This window comes from Eimeria tenella, genomic scaffold, assembly GCF_000499545.2.
Source record: "Eimeria tenella Houghton genomic scaffold, Eth_scaff112, whole genome shotgun sequence".
Lineage (NCBI taxonomy): Eukaryota > Apicomplexa > Conoidasida > Eucoccidiorida > Eimeriidae > Eimeria > Eimeria tenella.
In genome coordinates, this window is record NW_013543592.1 from 20,234 (window position 1) to 45,245 (window position 25,012).

At 50.6% G+C, this 25,012-nt stretch overlaps 3 protein-coding genes across 3 annotated transcripts; 2 read left to right on the top strand and 1 right to left on the bottom strand.

The window, feature by feature from the left end:
• Positions 1-1,247: 1,247 nt before the first annotated feature.
• ETH_00030625 (uncharacterized protein) lies at positions 1,248-6,508 on the top strand (the record flags this gene model as incomplete). The annotated part of the gene is made up of 10 exons (XM_013378877.1): positions 1,248-1,869; positions 2,019-2,488; positions 2,719-3,125; positions 3,326-3,629; positions 3,804-3,890; positions 4,098-4,149; positions 4,475-4,541; positions 4,771-4,852; positions 5,051-5,180; positions 5,604-6,508. 10 exons carry the CDS (start codon positions 1,248-1,250, stop codon positions 6,506-6,508), a joined length of 3,126 nt encoding a protein of 1,041 aa, XP_013234331.1.
• A 1,846-nt stretch (positions 6,509-8,354) lies between these two features.
• On the bottom strand, positions 8,355-11,485 carry ETH_00030630 (signal peptide peptidase domain-containing protein, putative; the record flags this gene model as incomplete). Its single annotated transcript, XM_013378878.1, has 7 exons — positions 8,355-8,439; positions 8,661-8,836; positions 9,043-9,228; positions 9,807-9,923; positions 10,251-10,577; positions 10,814-10,922; positions 11,127-11,485. The coding sequence occupies 7 exons, from the start codon at positions 11,483-11,485 to the stop codon at positions 8,355-8,357; spliced, it is 1,359 nt and encodes a 452-aa protein (XP_013234332.1).
• Positions 11,486-17,016: 5,531 nt separating this feature from the next.
• Positions 17,017-21,699, top strand: ETH_00030635 (histone acetyltransferase, putative; the record flags this gene model as incomplete). Its single annotated transcript, XM_013378879.1, has 8 exons — positions 17,017-17,454; positions 17,661-18,419; positions 18,662-18,933; positions 19,278-19,323; positions 19,439-19,528; positions 19,798-19,839; positions 21,316-21,386; positions 21,636-21,699. The coding sequence occupies 8 exons, from the start codon at positions 17,017-17,019 to the stop codon at positions 21,697-21,699; spliced, it is 1,782 nt and encodes a 593-aa protein (XP_013234333.1).
• Positions 21,700-25,012: the final 3,313 nt, after the last annotated feature.

Here is a 25,012-nt window from a genome sequence, read left to right on the forward strand (position 1 = left end):
CTGCCTCTGGACCGGCGGTGACACTTGGTGTAAGCGATGGCATCAGCGTTTGCGTAAGAAAGAAAGAGGCGCCTTCGTTTATGGCCACAACCACAGCCCACGCTTCCGCAACTAGCCCTGCTGCTTGCTGTGTTGCTGCAAGTGCTCCTGCCACCTCTTCTGCAAGCGATTATTCTAGCTCAGACACAGAATCCAAAGTCCCGTTGCAGCAGCAGCGGCAGCCAGTGCATTTCGCTTCCACTACGCTCGCAACAAAATGTGAGGCAGCACAGGCCGCCGCTGCAATGGCAGACGCCGTTCCTTCTGCGTTTGCCAATCGCTGCCACAGAAGGTGCTCTCGTTGGCCTCCTATAGGTGCACCTCCCAGGTGTTGAGGCGTGCAAAGCGCCGCAGCAAAGGTGGTGACTGTCTGTGGCGGCAGCAGCAAAAGCACTACCACGGAAAATCGGTCAGTTTCCCCTCTCAAGTATAAAAACCAGACAGGAAGGAGTCACAGCACTGGGAGCAGAACACGCAGTAGCTTTTGCATGCCGCTGCCGCTTGCTATTGCGCTAGCCCTACAATTCAGTCGATTGCAGCAACTGCTGGTGTCACTGCAGCTGCGGCAGCCCCCGTGCGATTTCGTTCCTCTTCTCGTAGCCCTCACAGAGTCTTTCGTTTTTAAATGCAAAATGATAAACCTTAAACCGTAAATCTGTGAACAGCACCTTATCGGAAACGTACGAAGGCTGGAGGGCCCACCCCGAGTCTTGGGGCCCGCCGGGTCCTATGCTGCTGTTGCAGTGGCAACCGCAACAACAGCAGCAGCGGCACTGCATTACCTACTTGTATTAGCATTTCGGCGTCGGCTGATTTTGTATTCCGTTTGTTGGAGCTTAAATTTGCTCGATAGAGAAGGAAGGAGGGTCGGCAGCAGGAGTAACGGTGGCAGCAGCTGCACGAGTAGCAGCAGCTGCTGCGGTCCTTTTGTGACAGCAGCGCACGCAACTCACCAACACGTGGTCGCTGCATCTGCTGCAAGCAGAGAAGAGAAGAGACCGTTCCTACAGACACAACGGCGCTAAGAGAAGGAGAAGCTAGGCAAGAGCGCTTACAGGCCTCGCGGCTACGGCTGCTCCAAAGACGCTCTCGGCAACATGACTGAAGCCAGCCGACATGTACTCTGCATCATTAGTAACAGCGTCGAGCGCAGCAACTAACGAGGCAACAGGTCTAACAGGAGCTAAAGCAGCAGCAACAGCAGCAGTATGAGCGGTTGCATGGAAGTAGACTATGCTGGTGCTGACGGGAGTACTGCTGGGGACGCCGTAGGTGCGGAGGCGCAGAAATATGGCGTTGGCCTGATTGCAACAGCAACAGCCGTGCCTCCAGTAACAATACCTCCGGCGGCGCCGGTGGATAATGACGAAGTTTACAGTAAAGAAAGGCCGGCAGCGGAGGGAGATGCAAGCGAGCCAGTCTTACAGGAGCAGGGGCAACACCAGCACCAACAGCAACGCTTGTCGCCCGTGCGCTTGCACCATCCCTTGCCCCGCGTGGGACATACAATATGCCCCTTCAATCTGCCGGCGAAAGTGACGCCGTTGCAGATGCAAGGAAAACAGGAGCAACAGCAACAGAAGCATCAAACGCAACGGCTGAGACACATGTGGGAACAACGGGAGCAGCAGAGACACCAGCAGTTGCAGGCATCGACGCATTCTTCCGTAAAGCTGGATGACATCAACAGCAACAAAAACGGCAGCAGCGACACCGTCGAGGGTCTGTGGGTACGCTCACTGGTCAGAACAGTAATGGTTGGCGGCTGCAGCGCTGATGCAGCCACTGCAGCGGCCGCAGCAGAACCAAACATATACAAAGCCGTAGAGAGTAAGCCGTCTATTCAGCTGAAGCGTGAAACTCTCCTTCTATTTTTTGTTTTTTTTGCGGCCCTTCCTGCATGTATCGCCGTCGTTGCTACTTCTGCATAGCGTGGCATGCTGCGCCTGTTGCTTTTGGTGCTGATACGGCTGCTGCAGGTACGGCGGTTGTTCCTGGAGATGCGTTTTTGGGATTCACTGCAGCAGAAGCGGCGGCTTCCCTGAGGCAGACCCCTTTTTTGTTATTACAGCAGGCTGTAAATGCAGCAGCAGCACGCAAGCAACAGCAAGCCATGACATTTCCTGCCACTGACTTGCCGTTTTCAGCAGCAGAAGCGGAAGGAAGACGTGGAACAGCCGCAGGAGAAGCGCTGGATAGACACTGGCTAGAGACGTATATATTGCGCCTGTCTTCTGCTGGAAGCCGTTGCTGGCTGTGGTGGCGACTGCACCTCTCAGACGTTCCTGGGGGTCCGGGTGCTTCTACGGACTGTGCTGGTGCTGCCGCTGCGGTATCCCCAGAATGTCGGGTGCACCACGCAGCTGCCTCTGTCTCAGCGGAGAGGCAGTGCTCGGCTGTCGCGGTCTTTGGGGGCAGGAAAGCGGATGGAGCCTTCGCAGATAATGAAGTATGGACTGTGGCAGGTTTCTGCTGCTGCTGTTGCTGCTGTGATGCCTGATGCTGCTGTGCATTGAGCAACCGGGAGAGTGCGGGTGCAAATTGTTTGTAGGCTGGCGCTGCTGGGTGTGTGATTTTGCTGTTGATTTCAGCTGCTCTAAAGAAAATTTGAGGAAGTTCTGCAGCTGCATGACCCGTGATATTTGCTTAGCTGCGATTCGTGCTTGTGCGACTGTGCAGCTGTACCTGTTGGAGGTGACTGCGCTTCTCTCTTTAGACCTGCCTCTTTACATCCTGGGAGAACTATTATATCTGGCTCTCTCGGACGCGACAAGAGCAGAAGGACCAGCAGCAACAGTAGAAACAGCGGCAACTGGTGCAGGGACTGTCCCGACAATGCCAGCAACGGAAGCAGCTAGGCGTACAGCTATTACCACAGCATCAGACGCACCAAGCGCAGCAGCCACACACGTTGACTCGAAAGAAGATGCAGGGCGTCACAGCGGAGGCAGCAACAACTGCAGTGTCCCGCCGTTGCTAAGATGGCGAGTACCGCTATGTGTTGGTCGCAAGCCTTCAGCGAGGCTCGGCCATTCCTTGGTTTACGCGGAGCCTCATCTAATCCTATATGGCGGCAAGGACGAGCGGTAAAGCGACACGGTGGTTCTTATTCTTGACAGCGGTTAACCTTTCCTTTTCCTTACGTACTCTAGCCTTGCTGCTGCTGATGCGACGGAGTTTTCAGCTGGCAAAGTTGCATGTGTAGCTTATGTAATCGGTTGTGCTTACATAGCAGCGCTTAGTTTGGCTCTATACAACTTGTGCCACGCATCGTTTTCTGTCACAGGGGCCAGCTACTGAGCGACGTGTGGCTTCTGGACATCTTTGATTGGCGGCAGGTGCATCGGCCTGCATCAGGGGGAACCGTAGCAGCAGCAACAGCAGCAGCATCGGTTGGTGTGAGTACATCAACACTAGCAGGCGAAGTTTCATCAGTTGGAGCGCGCGCAGTCGAAGCAACAGAAGCATCAAATATTTCCCTTTGTTGGGTTTGCTTAGACCTTTCGGCGTCTCCTTTGAAACCGCCCGGCCGCTTCCTACATTCTTGTAGTGTCTTTTTCAAAACTACGGGCGACGGATCCTGCTGCATCGTACGCATTATTTTCGCATTTCGTGCTGTTACTGCTGTTGGAATTGCCGGCTTAGGTTTTACTGTTTCATCTCGTACCGAAACAACTAGTGTAGGTGCTTGCCTTCAGTGGTGCCTTTTACTTTTGCAGTTTCCATGCGTAAATTGTGGTGCTCTGCTGCTGCTACTGCCGCAGGTGGTAGCGGGGGGTTGGACCTCTATAGTTTTGCCTCGTGCTCGTCTTTACGCTCTCCATAGAGACGCTAAGGGCCACTGGAGACACGTCAGTTTGTCTAACGGCGGTGACAGATGGCAGACACAGAAATTAGCAAAGTAGAAGCAAGTGATGCAGTAGTCACATCAACGGAAACAAGCGCAGGCGCGGCATCGATAGGCCTACGTGCTGTAGGAGTGAAGGTGACGGCCCCAGAGATGGAGGCAGAAGCACGGGAAACGGTGCCAAAAGATGTTTGTGTCTGTGCCTTCGCAGTGTCTCCTGCCAGTCCGAGTTACGAACGCAGCAGATCAGCGTTTTATGCATGGTAAGTCATACCACTGCTATTATGCTGTTTAGAGTGCACTTATTTGCCATCTTCTGTTGTTAGTACATTGTTAGTACATCATCTCTTGTGCTGCTTAATCTGCTGTATCCGTAGCTCTAACTTTGGCTGCTCCCGGTGTTGTAATTGGACCTGTTGGAGCGGCAGTTGCTGCCATCTTGCTCAAGTCATGCTGCAGCTACGGGGCTTGTTGCCAAGCTCGTAGTTTGTCGCAGCTATACCAAGTGCAATTTCTGCAGAAGTAGTAGAACTGCTTGGTTTGACAATATAACAAGCGTTGGTGTTATTCCTGCGTTCGCTGTTGCAGCGTCAGTTTGTGCGGGCTCTTCGTTGCTGTTATGTGGCGGCTTGCAGATCAGACCGTCAGCTCCACCGTAAGCACTTCGCATTTCCGTTGACTATACATGTCTGCTGCTTCTTGTCTCCTGTCATCAACTGTTTTTACTTTCTTGTTTCTCAAATGTCTGGAAGCCGCCACTCTGCTCAAGCTTTCATTGTTATTTGTCCCATCGGTTTTCTGGAGTTGTAGGGCGACTTCTTGGGCTGCTGCATCCATTATCGTTTGTGAATCTGCTTTCGGTTCTGCTGTTGCAACTGCTGCAGTTGTGCTGTGTCCTCACCGATCGTCTCTCATGACGCCCTCAGCCACCGCAGTCTATCTTTCCCACATGCTAACATTTCCGCTGTACGTTAGTTAATTTTAGTTAATTCCGCTTCCAGAGGCCAAACTTGCTGCAAATTTAGGCACAGTATATCCCCAATTTTGAGATTGCTTGCGCTGCTCAATGCTATTCCAAGTAACTCGAATGTCCATAATGCATTTTGTTTGCCCTGCTTTTTATTACTGGTGCTCCTGCCGCTGCTTTTGTTGTTGCTGCTGCAGTTAGTAGGTCACCAAGCCTGGCAAGTCGGCGGATGGATTTTTTGCTTTGGGGGCTTCAAAGTAAACGACGATGAGAAGGGACCACTGAACCCCGTACCCATGAATCGTCTGGTGTTTTTCGATGCGTGCGGTAAGCGTTAGCGGTTCGCTCGTCTACGTGATTATTTACTTCCAAACAGTTAGTTATTGAGTGAGCAGCCTATCTGGCCATTGACGCTGGAGGTTTTTTGGCACTTTGTCTGTGGGCGAGACAGATGAAGCCTGCCAGTCCCATGGCTACCGTGCCAGCCCGCATGCACTACTGCTGTTTAAATCCGATGAGCTGCTGTTCTAAGCAGCTAACGGTCTATGTCTCCCCCAGCAATTCAGTCACGTAGAGACTTGGGTTTGGGGGTGGCAACGTTGTACTTAAACAGGGAGATAGCGGCGTTGGATAGGTAGCACTTGGAGGCAGCGTCTATATTTAGCATCTTGCTTTTGGACGCAGCGCCACATGGGAGATTTGATCCTTAAGTTTGGGGCTTTTGCGGGCGAGAGGGGATTGTTGCTGCAGATCTGCTGCCTAACACTTCTTCAGAGCCGCTCTTGGCTATTCGGTACGAGACGCACCTGCACTTGCAAAGACGCGCAGCAGCATCTGAGGTATCGTCCAGGCAGCTGAGGCCTAAAGTATCACATGATCCTGCAGGGGCAGCTGGAGATCCCCAGAGCTGCTGGGATGCTGAAAGTAGCGGCAGTAGTAGCATTGAACACCACCAGGCAGCAGTGGAAGCTTGCAACAGCAATAGTAGTAGCCCAATGTTCTCTCGGCAGGCGACCCAGACACCCTGTACAACGGATAAATGGGTTTCAGCAGCAGTTGCAGCAACCACAGCAACAGGGGTGGCAAGTGGTACTGCGGCGTTGGCTCCCCATGGTCCTGTCTCAGCCGAGATGTTCACTGCATATAAGGATAGCAAGAGGCCTTGCTCAAGGCCATGGAGCTTCGCTGCATCTTCACTTTCTGAGCAGCCGCCCCAGTCAGAAACAGCACGAGCAGGTGTAGCTGTTTCTTTTACGTCTACGGGTAATGCGGCCCATGACACAGTTGCTTGTCCTGCAGTGTCTCTGCGCTCGCAAGTCGACGGGCAAGGAAAAGGCATATCTGGCATGGCAGGCCCCCCTACAGGGAGTGGCAATGCAGCAATGCATACTGCTGTCGCTACGGTTGCAGTAAGTACTGCTTCCAATGTGGCGCCGCAGCAATCAGAAGCACTTACTTGTACACCCCGTCGGCATCGGCGAGTGGCAGCTTTGCAGGCCCTGGAGTCATTCAAGCTGCTTCCAGATACGTCGGCCTCTGAGCCCAGTGGGGCAGTTGCCTCAACGGAAGTACCGACAGTCCCAGAGGCAGCAACGGCAGCAGCAACAGAAACAGCTACAACGTCTTCTAGAGCGTCGGCAGAGAAGCTCATTTAACGCGTTCACAGCGTCAGCGCAGAGGGTGAACAAGTCAACAGCGTTGTGAGTGTTTGCATCCGCTCAAAATTTTTTTGCACGTTAGCGCGCATTTTGCAGTCTCGGCTGCACACAGCAGGTGCATTAGCGGCAGCAGGAACCGCCGTCTAGGGTCAAGGAACCCTTCTTTTAGAAGCCTACGCTCATCGTCGGGATCCCCGCTATACTGCAGCAGCTGCAGCAGATCGCGCCGCGTCCATCTTGTTTTATACGAGTTGCGACACAAATGAAGGTTGGGTCGCCGCCCCACTGGATAGGTAAATCTCAATAATGGAGCTCTCCTACGCTTTTTTCTTTTGCTGGACTTTTTCCTGTTGGCTGGTAGTTCTTCACCGATAACTGGCTGTCTAGCTGGTGCTGTCGTCGGTGACCAGCTGGTCAGCACCTCCGCAGTGCCACGTTCATATACGCTTTAGTTTGGCATTTCCCGGATGCTGTAGATTAAGCAGTTGCGCATTTTGAGTGAGCCCAAGTGTGAAGAATCTGTTGCTCAATAACGGTCCTCCGTAATTCGTGGGTGCATGAGCGGGGCCAGCCGCCGCGACGCAACCAAGAGCCAAACAGAACTGCACAAGGCGAACCGACCTTGATTCAGCAACTACATGCAGCAGGAGTAGCATCAGCCAAGCAAAGTAACTCACGCAAGGGCCACGAGGCTGGAGCAGGCAGTAAACGAACCTGCTACAGCGAGTTGCACAAGGCAAGAGCGGAGCAGCATTCCAGGCAGTTTGCTGTTGCAGTCATGAAGGCAATCACATGCTGCCTATCTTGCTTTGTCCCGAAAGAGCAGCAGCTGATATGCAACGAGACTTCTCTTGCAACGCCCAGCGATGTGCTCGCTATGCAAAGGCGCAGTTACTAGGCTGTCAGCTGCACACACCTCGGCGCGAATGCTGACTTCACAAACATGCCTGTGTAACGACACATGCAAAAGGGCCGCCAAGCAGCTCTGCCGGCCTGCGCACTCAACAAGCTTCGGCTGCTGCGCAGGCTGTCTATCGGCCACCGTGGCCACCGTGCCACGCTGTATGCACGGAAGCACTTGTGTATTCATCCTTGCACTCATTAGCTGATTGAAGAAAGTTGTCTGTCGCTTTACAAACACGGCATCTGGATTGTATGCGACACTTAGAAAACGCGCAACAGACGCCCGGTCCCTTCTTTGGGAGGATAGACATTCAGCAGTCCATATCCAAAGCGTACGAGCAGCCACTCAGCAGCTCGACCTCGCTGCTCACAAAACAGGAGCAGTCGCTGCTGCTGCCTTTGCTGCTCTGCATGCGACATAAACGCGCAGAGCTGTCTTGCACACAGCGTTGCAAAACTTGCAGCTGAGGCAGCGGAAGCATACGCAGCTGCTGCCGCTGCCAGGTGGAGACAGTCCCTACCCAATGTTTCAACCACCCTTCAGAGCATGCTACTGAGCACGCAACATGATGCACTGCTAAAACTAAACAGTAAGATTAAATTGCATGCGTCAAAGAGACGGCACGGCTGCGCTTGTAGGTTTCGAATGTGTATGGCTGTAATGCATGCGGAACCAGTGCATGAGGGCGATGCATGCGCAAGATGCCTTCCAGCACAATAAAAGGCTGTGAAAGACGCCAACAAAACAGTACTGCGCAGATCACATGCCCGTCCGTCAGTCGTGTTTTTTCTGCGCCGCATTCCTCTTGTAAGGTCGCTAAAAGCAAGTGTATGTACACAAATACGCGAGTGCGGTAGCGCAAGAATATGTATCTGCAGTTCCTGTACAAGTTATGCGCTCGTGTCTAAACCATCTGTGGCGAGCATCAACTTCGCCTGCCTAGTTCTCTTTCTTCTCTGTTGTCTCCAGCGCAGACGCTCGCAGGATGCTGCTCCCCTCCTCGTCTTCCTCCTTGTACGCCAGCCTGCCGCGGCAAATGGAGACACCAGTAGCAGAAAAGTTCACATACTTCTCCTAGCCGCTGATAAGCGACGACTAGGGGACAGCAAGATGCAGGGCTGACAGAAGAAGCTGCAGCTTGTCATACTAATTTTCAGCACCTAAGGCATGAGCACTCAAACAAAAAAGGACATGCAGCAGCCACATTGGGTACAGCATGGACACTACCATTTCTTCTCTGCTTACACTTCTTTAACTTTTCCGTTGAGAGCAGCGGCGCCAAAGAGACTAAAGAGACAGTAAGGGACAAGATAAAGAAGCGCAGGCTGCGGATGCTGCGCGTAGAGCATTACGAGGCCCGTCGTCAGCAGGCCCAACTCATAGAACGCAAGTACAACGCAAAAGTAGAACTTAGGGAAACGCTGCAAAGAAATAAACAAACAAAATCCAAAAAGAACGGCAGTGCAACCGAAGAGAAACGTGCGTAAAAACAAGGATAGTTTACGTAAGGCTAGCAAAAATGGGTAAATAAACCTGTAAAGGCAGCATCCCGGGTGAATGAATTGAATGCTATAGCTCAATTTGTGAGATGGGACAATGTGAGGCAGACAAGGCGAAGTTATTTCACCTGGTGTATGTCCACCGCCAGAGCCTTCGTTGCTGCGTTTTGCTGCTTTTGGTAGAGAAACAGATCGAAGCGTAGGCACATGGCTATCAAGACACCAGGAATAACCACGTCACCCAAGCCGAGAATGCTGTACTGCAATGGCGACAGCTGCACTGGAAACATCAGTTTGGCTGGACCCTCAAAAGCCTGCAGGGAGAGCACAGCCAAAGGAAAGGATGCAAGGCAGGCATGCACGCAGAAAAAAGAGGTACAGGCAATGATTGCGAATGGAATCTACAAACCGCACAAGGAAAAAGACAGCCACGGAACTAGGTTCACTACACAGAGCTCGGTGACTTCCACAAAACGACAACGTTGACGACGGAACATCACAAGTGGCACATTGGAGACACAACTAGCCAAAAATGCCAGCAGAAAAAAGTTGCCTTTGGATGAGAGAACGAAGGTTTGGTTGGTGGAAAGGACGCCGAGCTATGCAGGGCTAAAAATAGTCGAAATCACTGTGAACGAGCAGCCCACATGAAGTAACCAAAAAGCATGCAGAAACCGACAGTCCCAAACGCAAACAAAAATAGACAAACATTAAAGTACCTAAAAGATCAACCATGCAGAAAGCTCATATCGGCAAAGAAGCCAAGTGCAGGAACGCACATCGCGACTACTAAAGCCCACAGCCAGCGTCCTTACTAGCCTCTCGCCGTCGCGATAAGCAAAAGAGTAGTGGTACAGATGGAGACCTAAAAAATGTACTTGTTTTGCCTTACCTTTGCCACTGAAACCATCACTTCAGTCCCAAACACCCAGAACACATCATATACGAAGAGGCCGCACAGTAGAATGCTAGCAACTCCGAAACTTCCCACGCTCACTATTGCTATCGCCTGCATCACAAGCAACGCCGAAATCAGCACTGAAACTCAGAGCGGAGCGGTGAATGTAAGTGGCACAATCTGCCTTTACACTTAGCACCTGTACAGCTGGCACCACTGCTGTTGCAGCTACAAAAAAAGCGTAGTTAACAAACGCAAATCCTAACTGTCCATATCTGCGAATCAAACAGGGGCGCCATGTACGAAACAGCCACAAATACAACATGCTTGACGGATTTACGACATGGAAAGGGCAGTACAGAAGGAATGTCAGGGCGATTTGCCTGCTAGAAACAACTCAGGCTTAATGAAACGGCATCAAAAGCTGTAACTAAACACCTGAGTGCAAAATGCAATCGCCAAAATGTTGTGTAGCGCCCAGTGCTTCGTTATAAGCCACAGAATGCATATGGCCAAAGCTAGAAGATGCGAAGCGAGCCAAAGAGGACTGAATCGCCAACTCCAGTCCACGGCTAGCTTGGTTTCCTGTCCCTGCTGCTTCTTCTGCTGTTTCTCCTGTTGCTCTTCTTGGTGTTCTTCGTGTTCCATGCGTGTCGCTTCTGAGGGCGTTGGGCCGCTGAGCCACTTTCGGACCCAAAGGAAAGGACCTCTGGGACGGAGGACAAGCCAACTGTCATCATATAGCCAGGCTGGACAGAGAGGCCTCTGAAGGAGATAGACAGCAGTGCGAACAGCCACACAGTCGTCAAAGAAAACAAACAAAGACTCAGAGCGAAATAGCAGATAGACGAGCAACAGACGAAACAAGAGACCTCTCCTGAACAAGCGATATTCCACCGGTGAACACGATAACGGCTACACGCAATTACAGCAGGGAAACGCTTGGAAGAGCAAATAACACGAAAAGATACTGTCGAGTCCGTTTGTAAGTCGCGGCTTACGGACACAGAGAAGATTGTTCCCCCTAACGCAAGAAGACCTACGCCCGTCAAGTAGAACGTCAGGAGCATATTCACCCACCCAGCTCCCAAGAACTTGTAGGCAAGGTACCTAAAAAAGCAATGCAAGCATCGAAAAGGAAGCCTTGGACGGCAAGCCCGACGTCCCACATCCAAAATCAAATCCAGTCACGCACGTCCCACTCTAGCCATCATGATGGGAAAAGTAACTACCAAGCGTTAAGCTATCAGCGCATCGTGAATCCTGGGCTTTCGACCTGGAACGCCCAATGACAACCTTAGAGCTCGAACGCACAAGCTGAAGAGTGCTATGGAGCCGAAAACAGGAAAAAGCATGGCGTCAGTTCTGTCCATGGCCTCCCCTTTGTTTAACCTCTCGCCCGTTATTGCGTCTACTTCGTTTTGCTTCAAAGACAAGTGGCTCCCTATATAAAGTATGGGGGCCGTATAAAGCACCATCTGGAGCAGCACAGGCGGGGGACTCAGCCAGGGGGATCCCAAAACAAGACCCAAGCAGGCTAAGCAGCTGTAAAACAAGCTCAGTGACACACGGCAGTTCCTGCCACTGGCGCAGTTGGTGTTACTGTTGGTACTGCCTGCTGCTGCAGGAGCAGCAGACGTAGGAGCCGCGTCTCCTGTTGAACCTGCTGACATCTCAGCGCCTTCACGTAACTTCTGAGGTGCTGAATAACAGCAAACAACAAATAAAAAGTGGAAAAACAACACGGGAGTGAGGAAAGCCAACAGCTCCACTGTCGTTGTCGTTGGAATCAAGCCAGCAACACAGGGGGCCCCCGCCACCCATTTTCCAAGGGCCCCTACTTGAGTGGCTCGGCGTTTAACTTAATTTTGCTACTATTCTGAAGAATAGGGACTGATTCGCTTCTCTGAGTAGCAATTTATGCTCTTTTCACCTCGAGCTGGCATTGGGTTGGCCTCGGAAGGTGAGCAACTAACAAACAGCAGAACTGCGCAGTAACATGGCACTACAGCGTTATGAAAACCTGCTAGATAAGCTAACGAGAATGCACTTCAGATGTGGGACATCTTATGAATTTGAGCTCTTCATAAGATTTGGGACGCATTTGCTGTTCAGTTCCAGCCGATTTATTGCCTCATCAAACAAGTAGCGTCCTCAAGATTCGTTTGGCATTCATTTACGCTTGTCCATTCTCAATAGCATTAAGTGGATTCGCAGTCAACTCCAGTCAATGGAAGCACAGAAGTGGAGTGAAAAGTGTGGTGCTGAAAGCTTGGGGAGCTTTAGTGCTGAGCAGCATGGCAGTTCGGGCTGCCTTGCGCTGCTGTATCCCAGTCTGTGGTAGCGTAGGGCATGACCCTTCCACGACCGTGAGTAATACTAGAGCATTAATGGAGTCCAGGGTGACGTTAGTGGCACACCGTGCCATGAACACGGCACCTCTGATGAAAATGCGCAGGCCACAAGGCGAGCCTTTTAGGATATGCACATCAAGTGGCGCAATATGTGTGACTGAGTGAGCTTCGTGCATGCTCAGGGAGATATAGGTCTGCAAACTGCTTAGTAACACTGTGTTCTTTACAGTCCTCCGCCTGTCGAGTGACGTGCCGCACTTTGAGGTGCGTGGGACTCACCCTACTCCGACCAGCAGCCCTTCTTTCTCAGAAATATTCGAGTTCAGCAGCTTTCGTCACTTTTGTGAAGGTTGCAGGCTTAGTGTAGATCACCACCTGGCCCATGGTCACGATTTTAAGTAGCGATACTCCTCCGTGGACGCAGTGAGGAGTCAGGAGTCAGGCTGTAATGTGGTGGCCCAGGGGCGCCCTTGCACAGCCCTCTTGGAGCCCATGGTCCTGTCAATTTCAAACTATGTCTAATACTGTTTCCTACCCTGTAAGCGCCAATCAAAGCTTCAGTTCTATTTGAAGAAGTTCACAATCCGTGTAAATTGGGCCCGCCTGAAATTGAAATAAAGGTCTCTATGATAGGAATCCAGTGAGCTAAGGGATCACAGTAGATGCACCCCAAACAAACAATATCGCAAAGAAGCGCCTTTTCTCCTGAATGTTCCCGATTGTATTTCGTGTAGACTACGCGCATCCACGATCTAGGGGCTGCTGCAGTTTTTCAAACTGCTTTTTTTCACTAATATGTAGAGTGCTGCACTATGAAAACATCCTTTTGAGTGCCCAAAATCAGACCCTACTGCTTGGGTTATATGAAGACTTCGTAAAAGCCGCGCAGCCACTACGTTGCATATTATAGATGCCAAGGCGTAAAGCTGAAATGCACTGCGCTGAAGTGCAGTAACCACCATAGAGCATCGAGTCAAGAGCTATTAACTGAAAGTGTCTAGATGCCGTGGCCAGTAGTTTTGCAGTCGTCTTCCGTGTAGTAACAGCTACTGTGTGCACATTGCGCACAGTATGCAGGTACTTTGTCAACAGCACGGTTCCCATTTGTTCATTGTTTGCATCTTCAAATGAAAAAGGTCTAATATTGCACGAGCGGTTCCAAATAAGCGTGCCATATAGTTCGCTGAACCATTTGCCTTTGTGAGCAAAACAAGTCGCTTATGGGCAGCTCATAAAACCGCACGTCGATTAAACTACTGAGAGGCGAACCGCGGCAAGAACAAGGACCGTTTTGGAGGGCTGAATCTACGGGTTGCGCAGTAAAAAATCTAGAGATGGCGCAATAGAGGCGCCAGCTGTGTTCGAGGAAACTTGGCAATGTTCTGAAGATTGTTTGGTTTATTTGACAAGACCTCTCTGGGGAGATCTTCTCAGCTTCAGGGAAGATGCAACGCGTAGCTAGATCCGTCTTTAAGTTTACTAGCAGGATGCAGATTCATCTTCGCACATGTGTTTCAAAAGGTTAGCAAAATGTGCACTTTAGTAGCTAAGCTGCAAATGGACAAAGGCCACAGGCTGATATACAACCTATAGTGGGTTTCTCCCTGCATCACATCGAGGCTTTCCGTGTAACCTTCGGGTTCGAAGACACATCTAAGCGCCGTGTATGATGCACACGGTATCATGAAGATGTAAGTATGCCGAAGCGTGCCCTTCTCTTTTGGAAGGAGCCCAAGTCCACCAACTATGGGAGAGAAGACGCGTTTGCAAGAGGGCAGAGAGCTCCATCGTGGATCCCTGCGGTGTAAAAAAGGATTGTGTAGAAAAACCACTATCATGGCATCCGAGCAAGAGCTATCATGTACCGTTTCATTGTATTACGCTGTATTAGTCTGCTGACCTTACCGAACTGAGGCGCCCCACTGAACGTCTGACTGCAGGAGAAGTCATGCCTTTAAAGGGCTCTTCTCCCACTGGGTAGAACGATTATACCATGCTCATCAAAATTCTAGAGGGCTTTCTGCGATGGCCCTTCAGTTTTCCTATTGGTCCCTGGGCCATTATTGGGTTTTCCTCGGAAGAGCTTTGGAATGGATAACTTGCTTGCAGAGCACGGAGGAGAACTTGCTCCACTCCATGATGTCTTCTGAGCGGCATTCCCAATTTTATAGCGATGTTCAAACAAGCGCATGCTGTTTATCACAGCGCCTGAATGCAGTGGACTCTATACACTGCTCTTCTTGGGGTAGCTTTGTTACTCCTCGTAGCTCCTTGTTCGAAGAATGTTTACCACAGTAGCCATTTCCACGAAGCACGGACGCAGTCGATGCTGCAAGGCAAGAGGCGTCGCATGCATTATACGAAGAAAGCCTTGCAGTCTGTGGCAATGGGCAAACTTAGCTGAGAGCCAGTACGAAAATGTCTCAAAAAAAGTGATCCTGCTATGTTATACTATCTGTTGTTGCACAAAATTTCACGTACTATTGCCCGATAGAAGGACCTTAGTGTCTGAACAATGGTTCAACTGTTCAGACATTATCCGGGAATAAGATGGCATCTGTTGCAGCCTACAGCCCAAAACCAGCCTCTGCAGGGATCGTGCAACACAGCCGCTCTCCAATGCCGCCAATCCGTAACAACAGCAGAATAAGCGCAAGTGTAAGCATGGGTTGTTTCTCGCTGGTTCGATGCAGGCTCCCTGCTTCAAAGGAGAGCAAGCACAATAACGTTATACGCTCTAATTCTTTTCGGGTAGCGTGCAGCTATGTCTTAGTCTAGCATTTCACTTCTATGTGGTTCTTCCGGGAAGGGCAGGCACCAGCCTGCACAGCAGGAGGCAACAGTGCACAAGAACTACCTTGAAATTTTCCTGCTTTACTTGGGAAAGGACAACGTCTCATGGAGCCGGCGCATCTCTCTCAAAAATTTATTTGGCAAACGAAGTACGGTCCTGAGGTTCCATCTAGCTTTTTTAGAGTGGAAGACACGCATTTTGTTGATGGTCTTCACCGCCGATATTTCTTAACATACCTTGAGTATGCATTTTGTTGTCATCCTTTCCAATCTCTGGTTCCCCAAGACATTTGTATTGTTGAAATTTAAATGAGCATCAGTGTAGTTGCCTTTTGACAAAGAAGTGTCACTAGCTTCAAAAAACAGAATTTTTTCGACCGCCCGTAGTTGGCGTAGCTCTGCAGTTTTGTTTGACCGTTTTCTCTCACAGTACACTATACCATTGACGTAAGAACCCCCTGTAAAGCGTACTTTCGAACTTTCGACGGGCCCTTGCATTGACTGGCTGCGCTTTTTCTCATTCTGGTCATACTGTCGCCCTGATTAGTGTTTTGTGTGCGAAGCGCTTGCAGTGGCTTGCTTTTTGCGGCGCTTGAATACGATGTTTGCGCCCTAGGCACGAACCAGATATTTGGCCTACAGCAAGTGGGTGGTCACCTGTCTTCAAGACATTTCTTTCGAGCACAGTCGCCGAAAAAATGGAGTCCATGCGTATCCGGCTGTTAGTAAACATGTTAACTGATGAAATTTTGGGATTTGGCGAAGTCTATGATGTTGCTGCACAGAAGAGCAAGTCTTGTTCCATGTTAACAGAGTGCATCGCCGATAGAAACAGTAACTACGAATGCATACGTCAAATGTGGTTGCAGCATATGCAGTCTAAGAAGCTGCTTCGAATGAATCCTGTGGTGCGCATATCACAAATAATGATGGCTCTGTTCCAGCATCCGGGTATCACGTGGGGCAAAATTCCTTGAAGCAGCTGCCAGTCTTGTGATACACTACGCTGCGACCAGCATGGTGAGCTTACTCAGCAGCTGCGGCTACTGCAGCTGCAGCTGGGTGAGCGTTCAGCGAAACAGCCTGGATCTGTGTCCCGGCCGTGGCATGGCGGACGACTTCTGGATAGCCTCTGGCACCGTAATTCTGAGATGTCTCTGCAGCTAGAGAGAGTCAGGGTCTCTGTCGTGTTGTTTCATACAGTGCAGATGCATGTGGCTCAACAGCGAAGACTCTACAGCACTAGGGCTTGAGCTCAACCACGACGCCCTGGGAACTGGGCAGCCACACTCTGAGCAGATGCTGCGGCCTTCTTTCCCTACTTCTGAAAAATGTTGCACGTGGAGCCTACAGAAGTGCCTATAACATCCAAGTTTTATGCATCACGGTGTGCATGCGAAGAGCCCTTAGGAACTGCTCGCTCGTTTGTCGGCAGCGCTGGAGTAAAGGGCCTCCAGCAGCTGTCGTAGCAGGAACTGGGATGAAAGCCCTTCAACTAAGATACGAAAAATAAAAACGTTTAAAGAGTGACGAACGGCTGTCCTTTTCCGGGTGTTTTGGCAGCTCCAGCAGCAACACCAGGAGCAGCAACGGCAAGAATCTGCTCTTGCTGCTGCGGTCCGCGAGCTGTTGCCGTTGCTTTAACAGGCGAAATGAACCACTCGCAGTTGTTTTTTTCAGATAGACAGAACAAGTAGCTTCTCTCTGTCCTTTTTTTCGACATCAGCGGCCGCAGCAGAGGCAGTAACACTGGCAGTGGCAGCAGCAAAAGCTGCGGAGCGTGGCAGCGACCACCGCTGCAAGGACAACAGCACCTTAAACCCCATTGGAAATCGCAGACACATGATAAACCGCGCAACAGAACTAGTTGTCGGTCACGCAACAGGTGCGGAAACTGCAGCAGCAGCGCCGCCACCACGAAAGCTTGGCGGCGTTTCTTTTGTGGGCTTCGCTGACTCTGTTAGTAAAGCGAAGAAGGGCAACAGCAGCAGGATTAGCTGCACAATCAGCATCAGAAAAAGGGGCGGCGGCAATAGCAGCAGAGCAAAATACGACAAATGCAGCAACTGCAGCGGCAAATGAGCAGTGGTAGCAACAGCAGTAACAGTAGCAATACTAGTGAGGGTGCCATGGAGCCCCCGGAGCAACCACACGGGGGAGGAATGCTTGCTCCAAGCAGCGTTGAGGCTGCGGCTCCTGCAGTGGCAAGTGATCCTGTTGTTGCTGGAGAGCGACTGCAACAGATGGCCGAGGGGTCAGCTTCACCGACTGGTCACAGTAACAACAGTAGCAGCAATAGCAGTAGCGCCAACAACCCAGTTTCCTCCCTCCGTGGGACAGGAACTCATCGCGGAAGTAGCAAGCTGCAGCAGCACCAACAGCAGCACCAGCAAGCGCGGGGCATGCCTTGTGGAGGGAAGAAGGCGCGGTGCCTCAGCATCAATCAGTGGGTTGCTGCTCTCTTCAAGCCAACAGGGAAACACAGACTGGCTAAGGTAAACTAGAACGCAAACTTCGTTGCGATTATTGCTGATTGTGGAGAGTATTTCTGCCTCTGAGGCCTATTCTGCTGTCAACTCTGCAGCTGCGGTGCGGCTGCTGCTGCTATGAAACCTGCTAATGCTTCCCTTGCCCATAATTGCCTCCCCTGAATGCGCATTTGTATGCTTTTCTGGCAACTATACTGCATCTGTTGTTGCAGATATTATCGGTGAGGACTCACGGCGAGACCGGCTCCCACTTACCAGATGAGGTGCTGCAGCCTGGTTTAGCGAGGCTACAAAAAGGCGGCACCAACAAAAGCGGCAGCAGTAGCAAGAGCAGTGCAAGCAGCAAATGCCCAATATCGAAGGCTGCAGTGGTTGTCGCTAGCTCTGCAGCATGCGATTCAGCAAGCAACAGCAGCAGCGGCGAAGTAGCATCCACAACGGCTGCGGCAGCGACAGGAAACCCTGGTGCATATGAATACTACGTGCACTACCGCCTGACCAACAGAAGATTGGACTGTTGGCTGCCTTTCTCAGATTTGTTGCCAGTGAATGCCAGTGGACATATTTTGCCCCCTACAGACTTCCAACGTCCGGAAACACGATTTCGAAGCGTCTCAGCGTACCCTGCTGATACTGCTGTTGATGGGCCCACAGAGCTTGGAGGACCAGAGCCAGTGGCAGTGTCAGATGTCACCAGAACTGACGAACACATGCCTAAACGAGTGAAGCTTACCCACGGAGAAGCAGGTGCCACCGATTGTGTTCCCAAGCATGCTTCTAATGCTCTAGGAACTGCCGCAGGGGCGATAACAACAGGAGTGGCTGCAGGAATAGGAACACCAACAACAAGGCATGATGAGGCTGAATCTGCTGCAGCTGCAGCTGCATGGAAACAATTAGAGGTTGATGGAAATGTGGAGGCAGAGGAGCTAAAGGCGCTGCTATTCGACCCTTCTCTAATCTTCTCAGATGTACGCTGATTTGCATTAGTATAGGGGGTGTTTCATGGGACTATGAAGTTCACCGTCCACTATCGCTTCCGTCTTTTCCTGTGACTTGATGTACTTGCCCGTCTTCTTGGTCCTCTTGTATATCTCTCTGCCCCTTGCCTGCTTGGCTTTTCTTCGCTGTCCTCTTTTCTTGTCGCGTTCTCTCTATGTATGTCCGTGTTTCCGAGTCTTGCTCATTCTACTTGTGTGTCACTGTATCCCAGCACGATGATGAAGAGCACGAAGGCATGGACTCAGCGACTCTTGCTGCTCACGAAGAAGCGACGCGGGTTAAGACAGTGAACAAGATTTACTTTGGGGGTCAGGAGATCGACACTTGGTATTTCTCACCATACCCTGCGGAGGCTCAAGCAACAGACCTGCATATTTGTGAATTTTGTCTTTCTTTCTTCCTTAAAGCCTCGGAGCTCCAGACTCACGCACTAAGATGCACCGCCAGACATCCGCCCGGCAACGAAATATACAGAGACGGACAGTCAGTCAAATTGGAGAACACGCAATGCTCTGCTAGCTGTTTTGTTAGTGATGCCGTTGCTGCTGCTGTGGCTGGTTCGGTTATTGATTTTGCTGCTCTTGTTGCCGCTGCTGCTGTTGCTGCTTCTTGATTTCCGGGGCTGCTGTACCTGGTGGTATGTATTATTGTTGAAAAGGACAGACAGATTAGGTCAAACTCACCTTCATCTTACGCTTCACTGCTGCTGCTGCTGCTTGGTTCCCTAATGAAAGCGCTGTTGCTACTACTGCACATGTGCGGGCGCCGGCTCTGCGAGGGAAAGCCCGCGTAGCTGTTGGTGACTGCTACTGCCATGCCTGGTGCAGCTTGTCAATGTTTGAAGTCGATGGCAAGGCCGCGCGAGTGTACAGCGTGAGTGACTCACCCTTGCCCCTATCGTCGACAACAGGCAGACGAATTTTGCAGTAGTGTGCTCGCCAACAGCAGCAGGAGCACATGCGACGTTGCAGGTGTGTATTTTATTCAGGAGAACTTGTGCTTTTTGGCAAAGCTATTCCTGGACCACAAAACCCTGCAGTTCGACGTCGAGCCCTTTCTTTTCTATGTCCTTACAGAGGTCTGCTACTGCTATTGCTACCGCTGCGTTTTGCCGCGTTAGCATTTGCTATTACTGTTGCTTTGGCTGATGTTATTGCTAGTGCGATCCGGTGCTGCTGTGGCTGAGAAGTTTATGGAGATTATGCTGGTCAGATTTTCCTTCTCTGGGCGCTTGCTGTTGCGGTCTCTATGAGCAGTGCACCGAACGCTTTGTCGCTTTCGCAATCCCAATCGCTGGTGCGATTGTTGCTGCAAGTCTTTCCTGCTGGATATGTGAAATTGTTTTAGGTGGACGCCGGAGGAGCTCACCTTATCGGATACTTCTCCAAAGTGAGAGGATGCCTTTTGTTGCTGGCACCTTTTGCAGGTTTTGCCATTCGCATGTGCCGCTGCTGCTACTGCTGGCCAGCGGCAAGATACATGAGCAGCACGCAGTCTCAAAGAAGCCGGGTACGCAGAAGCGGCGCATTTTTGCAGTTGTTTGCCTGCCTCAGGAAAAAGTATCTCTGCAGGGCTACAATCTTGCTTGGTGAGGCAATTGCTGCTGTTGTTGCTGCTCTTACAATGGACACAGTTTCCGCTGCTTCGGCGGGGTACTGCATCAACCAGCAGGCTCTAATTCAGCCTCGCATTTCCAACATATTTGCGCACATTTTTAGTGGTTTGCGTACTATCCAACACCAACAAGAAATTCGTAGCAACAAAAGCTACGACGCCAGCAGCAGCAGCCAGGAGTATCAGTTGTGCCGGTAGCATTAGCAGCTGCGGGATCACTAGTGATAGCCACAACGGCAGCTTGATTGAGTGCGGTGGGCCAGTGATAGGAGTGCTAATCTTTTTTGGTTGCACTATTCTGTTTTTTGCCACTTCAGCATCTTGACTCTTCCGCAGCATCAGCGCAAAGGCTACGGACGCTTCTTAATATCATTTAGTTACGTCTTATCATTGAAAGAAAACAAACGAGGAGGACCGGAAAGGCCCTTGTCGGATCTAGGGCGGCTTAGTTATATTGGTTGGTGGAGCTGGCGCCTACTGAATCTCCTCTCAGAGCCTCAGTGGGCCTCGAAGAAAAGAGTTTCTATACACGTACGTGTATTGGTGCCGTGTTTTCGCCTATTGCTGCTGTGGCTATCCTTGCCACTGATGCTCTGGTTTTTGTTGCTGGTGCTACTTTGACTTCTGCGGGGGCTGTTGCCGCTCTCGCTTTTGGTGCCACCGTTGCAGCTGCTACGCGTTGTTGTTTTCGTGGTTCCGAGTTGCATCGCTACAGTTAGGTTCCGGTGTTAGCTTTTACGCGTGCGGCTGCGGATGCCGTTGCTGGCGTCCAAGCTACGGGTGCTCTCGTAGCTATTCATGCTGCATTGGCTGGTCTTGCTGGAGACGCCAGCAACAGTGGCTCGTCTGAAATTGTTTATCAACTCTTTGTGGCGCGCTTTTGTGGTGGAGTAGAAATGACCACTGTGTGTGGTCGCTGCCGCCGCCATGTGAGCAGTTTTATGTTCCATTTTTCATTCCCGAATCTTAGTTGTTACTGTTTGTGAATGTGCTCCCCTCTATTGGTCTCGTCCAAGGTGCTTTTTGCCCTTATCATTTTCCATGTATCTTTAGCCTGCTTCTACCCAACTTGCTTTCGTCAGTTAGTTATCCACATTTGCATCATTTTTGTGCCATTTTGGGCGCACTAAGTGTGGCTCTTTCGTTCTCTCCGAAATGTGTCCATTTGAATACTGCAGCATATACGTTGTGCTTGCCTCAGCTGCACTTCTCCCATCATTCGTTTATCCGTTCCCTGCTGCTTTTTTTTAGGAGCTGGTACGGGCCACAGCGATCCGCCCTGAAGACATTCAGAGGACACTAGAAGAGATTGGCGTCCTCAGGTAAAAGTGCTGCTGCTGGCGCTCGCTGTGCTACAGCTGCTGCTGCGTCGGAGATTATTACAGCTCCAGCGGTCTGCACGGCACGAAGTATCGCTGAAATCATGACGCCCACTGCTTCTACTGGTGGCACACTGTAGCCTATATTGCTGCGATTGTTGGTGCCACGTGCGTCAGTTTAACAGCAGCCTCCCGTGATTCATCTTGTCGCTGCTGCCGCTCCTGCTACTGCTGCTGCTCCTGCGGCTGCAGATACTTGCAGGGTCACCATGTTTTGTTATTGCATCCTGACTTGATTAGAGCCCGCCTGCAGTGAGACCTGTCACAACATCCAGTTGCAACTAAACCAACTGCTTTGACAGCAGGACCTAAGTTGGGAGTGTGGTTTCTGTGGGAGCCAGCTCTTGCTACTGCCCTATCTCTCTTATGCCACAAGTTCTGTTGTAGATGGATCCCAAGGCCCTGAACAAGCCATGTGGAGCATCTGCCTTTGCATGGACCCTTACGTACGCATGGGCTCCTGGTGTTTTTGCTGCACTTAGTACTTTCTTCTGATCTTTCTGCTGCTGCTGCTGCTGCAGAGAGGCAGGGTCTGGGGGCGTTCCTGTACACCCGGAAAAGCTCCATTTTTCGCCTTATAATCAAGGCCCTCCCCAGCCGAATGAGGTAATGCCTCCACCCACAGCGGAAGAACAATAGTAATACCAGTATACTGGTGCTGTTCATGCTGCTTCTGCTTTTTTGTTGGGTCTACAGCAGCAGAACAGGTTAGTACTGCTCTTGACCTCCCGGCAGCACGAGCGTCCAACGTTATTGGCAATGCAGTACAGCGGCTTCTGGACGCTCAGGCAAAATTATTCCTTAGTATTCCGGTATTTTTCACGGTTAATTTTACCAGACTTCAAAAAGCAGCAGCGGCTGAGAAGATCGAAAAAAAACATGGTTTTTCCTTCGATGCACATGGGAACATTTAAGCGCATACGGGGAGCTCACTGAATAATTTTGACTAGCCCTGAATGGTGCTCCATCTGCAGCCAGGTGCCTCTCAGATATGAACCTAGGTGTAACTGCTGCGCTGCAATCCATCCAACTTGCGAATGCAACCGCATGTTCGAGCTTAATTTGTCTGCTGAAGTTTGAGTCAGATGCCACATGTTCTACCTGCCGTCAGTTGCTACTGTAGGGGCCGCGGGCTGCTACTGTGCCACTCCTTAGTTACTGCTTGCTCGAGTTATTGAGATGAAAACTGTTTTTATGAATTAGGAGGGTAGCAAGTGCGACTGCTTGCAGAGCGACGACTCCGCACCAATGCGCAAGTCGCTAGCTACTCTAAGCTGGTGCCAATGGAATACCGGGGACTGCCCGTTGCGTAGCACAGAGAGCATCTTGTAGGCGGCTACTTTGGGATCGACAAAACATCTTGCATTCTGCAGTCAAGCCAGGGGCCTTAAGAGCCTTCCAGGGTCCTAAGTTCGTCGGTATACCAACTGAGCTACGGTTGGCAAGCCAGCCCCCCGACATCTTCACTATTCGTTTTATTCCTGCCTGCGAGCTGTCAAACAAATATCTTTTGGTCTTCAGTGGCAGTGTAGCCGCATTTTCCAATGAGGAAATTCTGTGGATTGAGAGCGGGTCGCGCTTACTACCTAACGGGATGCAAAAACCATCTATGCGATTTCTGCCTCGGCCTTGTTCTAGTCCTCTATTTTAACTTCGACGCTGTGATGATGCGGCCAGTACTCAAGTGAGGCGCTCGCCGCATACCGACGTTACGAAATACCACAGCCGTTGCGGAGTGCCTCGGCTGTCATATACACCGTCTTAGCCAAGCATAGAAAGGTGTTCACGACCTCAACCTGCTGTTGCCATGGAACATCTTCGATTGTCTATACGTATGCGAAGCGCCGACGCCGTGAGCCGCCTGTCTAACCTTCTGGTTTTGCGACACAAGCAGTACTTGGACAGGAATAACAACCAGTTGGCCTCACTAACCAGTTCTTGGCATAAGCTCAGCAGAGGTATCTAACGTATGGCCAGGAATTCCTCGCTTCGGTCACCGTCTTTGACAAGTGGTCACACTTCCTAGCTCCGCAAAGATAACAGCGTGCATCCCTTGCCGAACTAAGATATCTAGATGTGAATCATTAAGATAAATTGTTTCTACACTCAGGTCCGGGAAGAATCAAGGTTTCAATCCCGGAACAGCCCCCAAATGTAGTGCGCAGCGCCTTCTGCTGCGACTACGTTGGTAGCTGTAGTACACTGCGCTCGCAACAGCGTCCACGTTGCTGCACAACCCTGAACTCTGGTATCCACTGAAATATTCTCTATTACTGACGCATCTGTCGCGTAACGTCTACCAATTTATTAAAAAGTCCGTTTGTTTCAAGTTCTGAAAAACCATATTTCTCATACATGTCGTTTCTTGTCGTTGTGACGCGCACCCGTGCCGGCGTTGTCGGCAGCCCCAATCTAAGATCATTCGCAGGCATTTCTAGTTTATTTATGTTAATTTGTAAATAACTTGCATTTCTATTTCATTAGTAAGAAGTTACAGCGCTCAATCCGCCTCTCAACCTCTTAGTCGCTTATAGGACATCAGTTAGCTATCCTCCATTGGTCACTAGCAAGCCCTATTGTAGTGCCTGGGCACTACAGTACCTTGCCCGCGAATAAAGCACCGTTTAAAAACCCTCTACTGTCAACGCATCCCTAATGAAAAAGGTACTAAAGTATAAATAAAATCAGTCATCTTTTTGAGTTTTCATTCCATTCTACCTAAAAATCCCCTCACTCAGGGTTCTTGTTTTTTTGGCCCTATGGGACGGTGGCCCGCATTGGCGCCAGCATTATTGCCAGCCCCAATATTCGGGTATTCACATACACGTCTAGTTTACACATGCCATTTTGCTGACAAATTGCCTTACTTCGTTACTAATAAGAAGATCCTGCCCTTGTTCAGCGTTTTAACCTCTTATAGGTCATCAGCTAACTATCCTCTTAAGGCAAGCAGCAAGCCCTGTTATAGTGCCTGCGCATTACACGGTTGGGGCGGTGCCTTGCACCGCTGCCCGTGTTACCGCCAGCCCCAATCTTCGGGTATTCACAAGCACGTCTAGTTTACACATGGTATTTTGCTGGTAAATTGCCTTACTCCGTTACTAGTACGAAGTTTTCGCGCTCGTTCAGTATCTTAATCACTTATATGTCATAAGCTAGCTACCCTCTGAAGGTCACCCGCAATCCCTATTGTAGTTCCTGCGCACCACACAGTGAGTGGAACGACAGATTTTAGAGGCTTCAGTTATCTGTTGGTTCCTCGTTCGATTCCCCGTTGCCGGACAATGCTCCTCCAACCGCACTTCCTCGGATTTTGGACATGGATAAAGGTATGAACGGGGTATTCTGCTGGGGGCAAGGTAAGCTGTCAATGCCTTGCATCTCAGAAAAGGAATGACAGAAATACTGGCCGCCACATTCTCTAGAATGATGAAATACGGTAAAACACCAGACAATGCTTGTCACATCCACTCATTTTTCTGACGACTGACATGCGAAGAGTACTTCTTCTCCATGAACCCATGAGCAACTCAAAGTCTCCGCTGTTTCCTTTTTTCCCCTTGAACTCG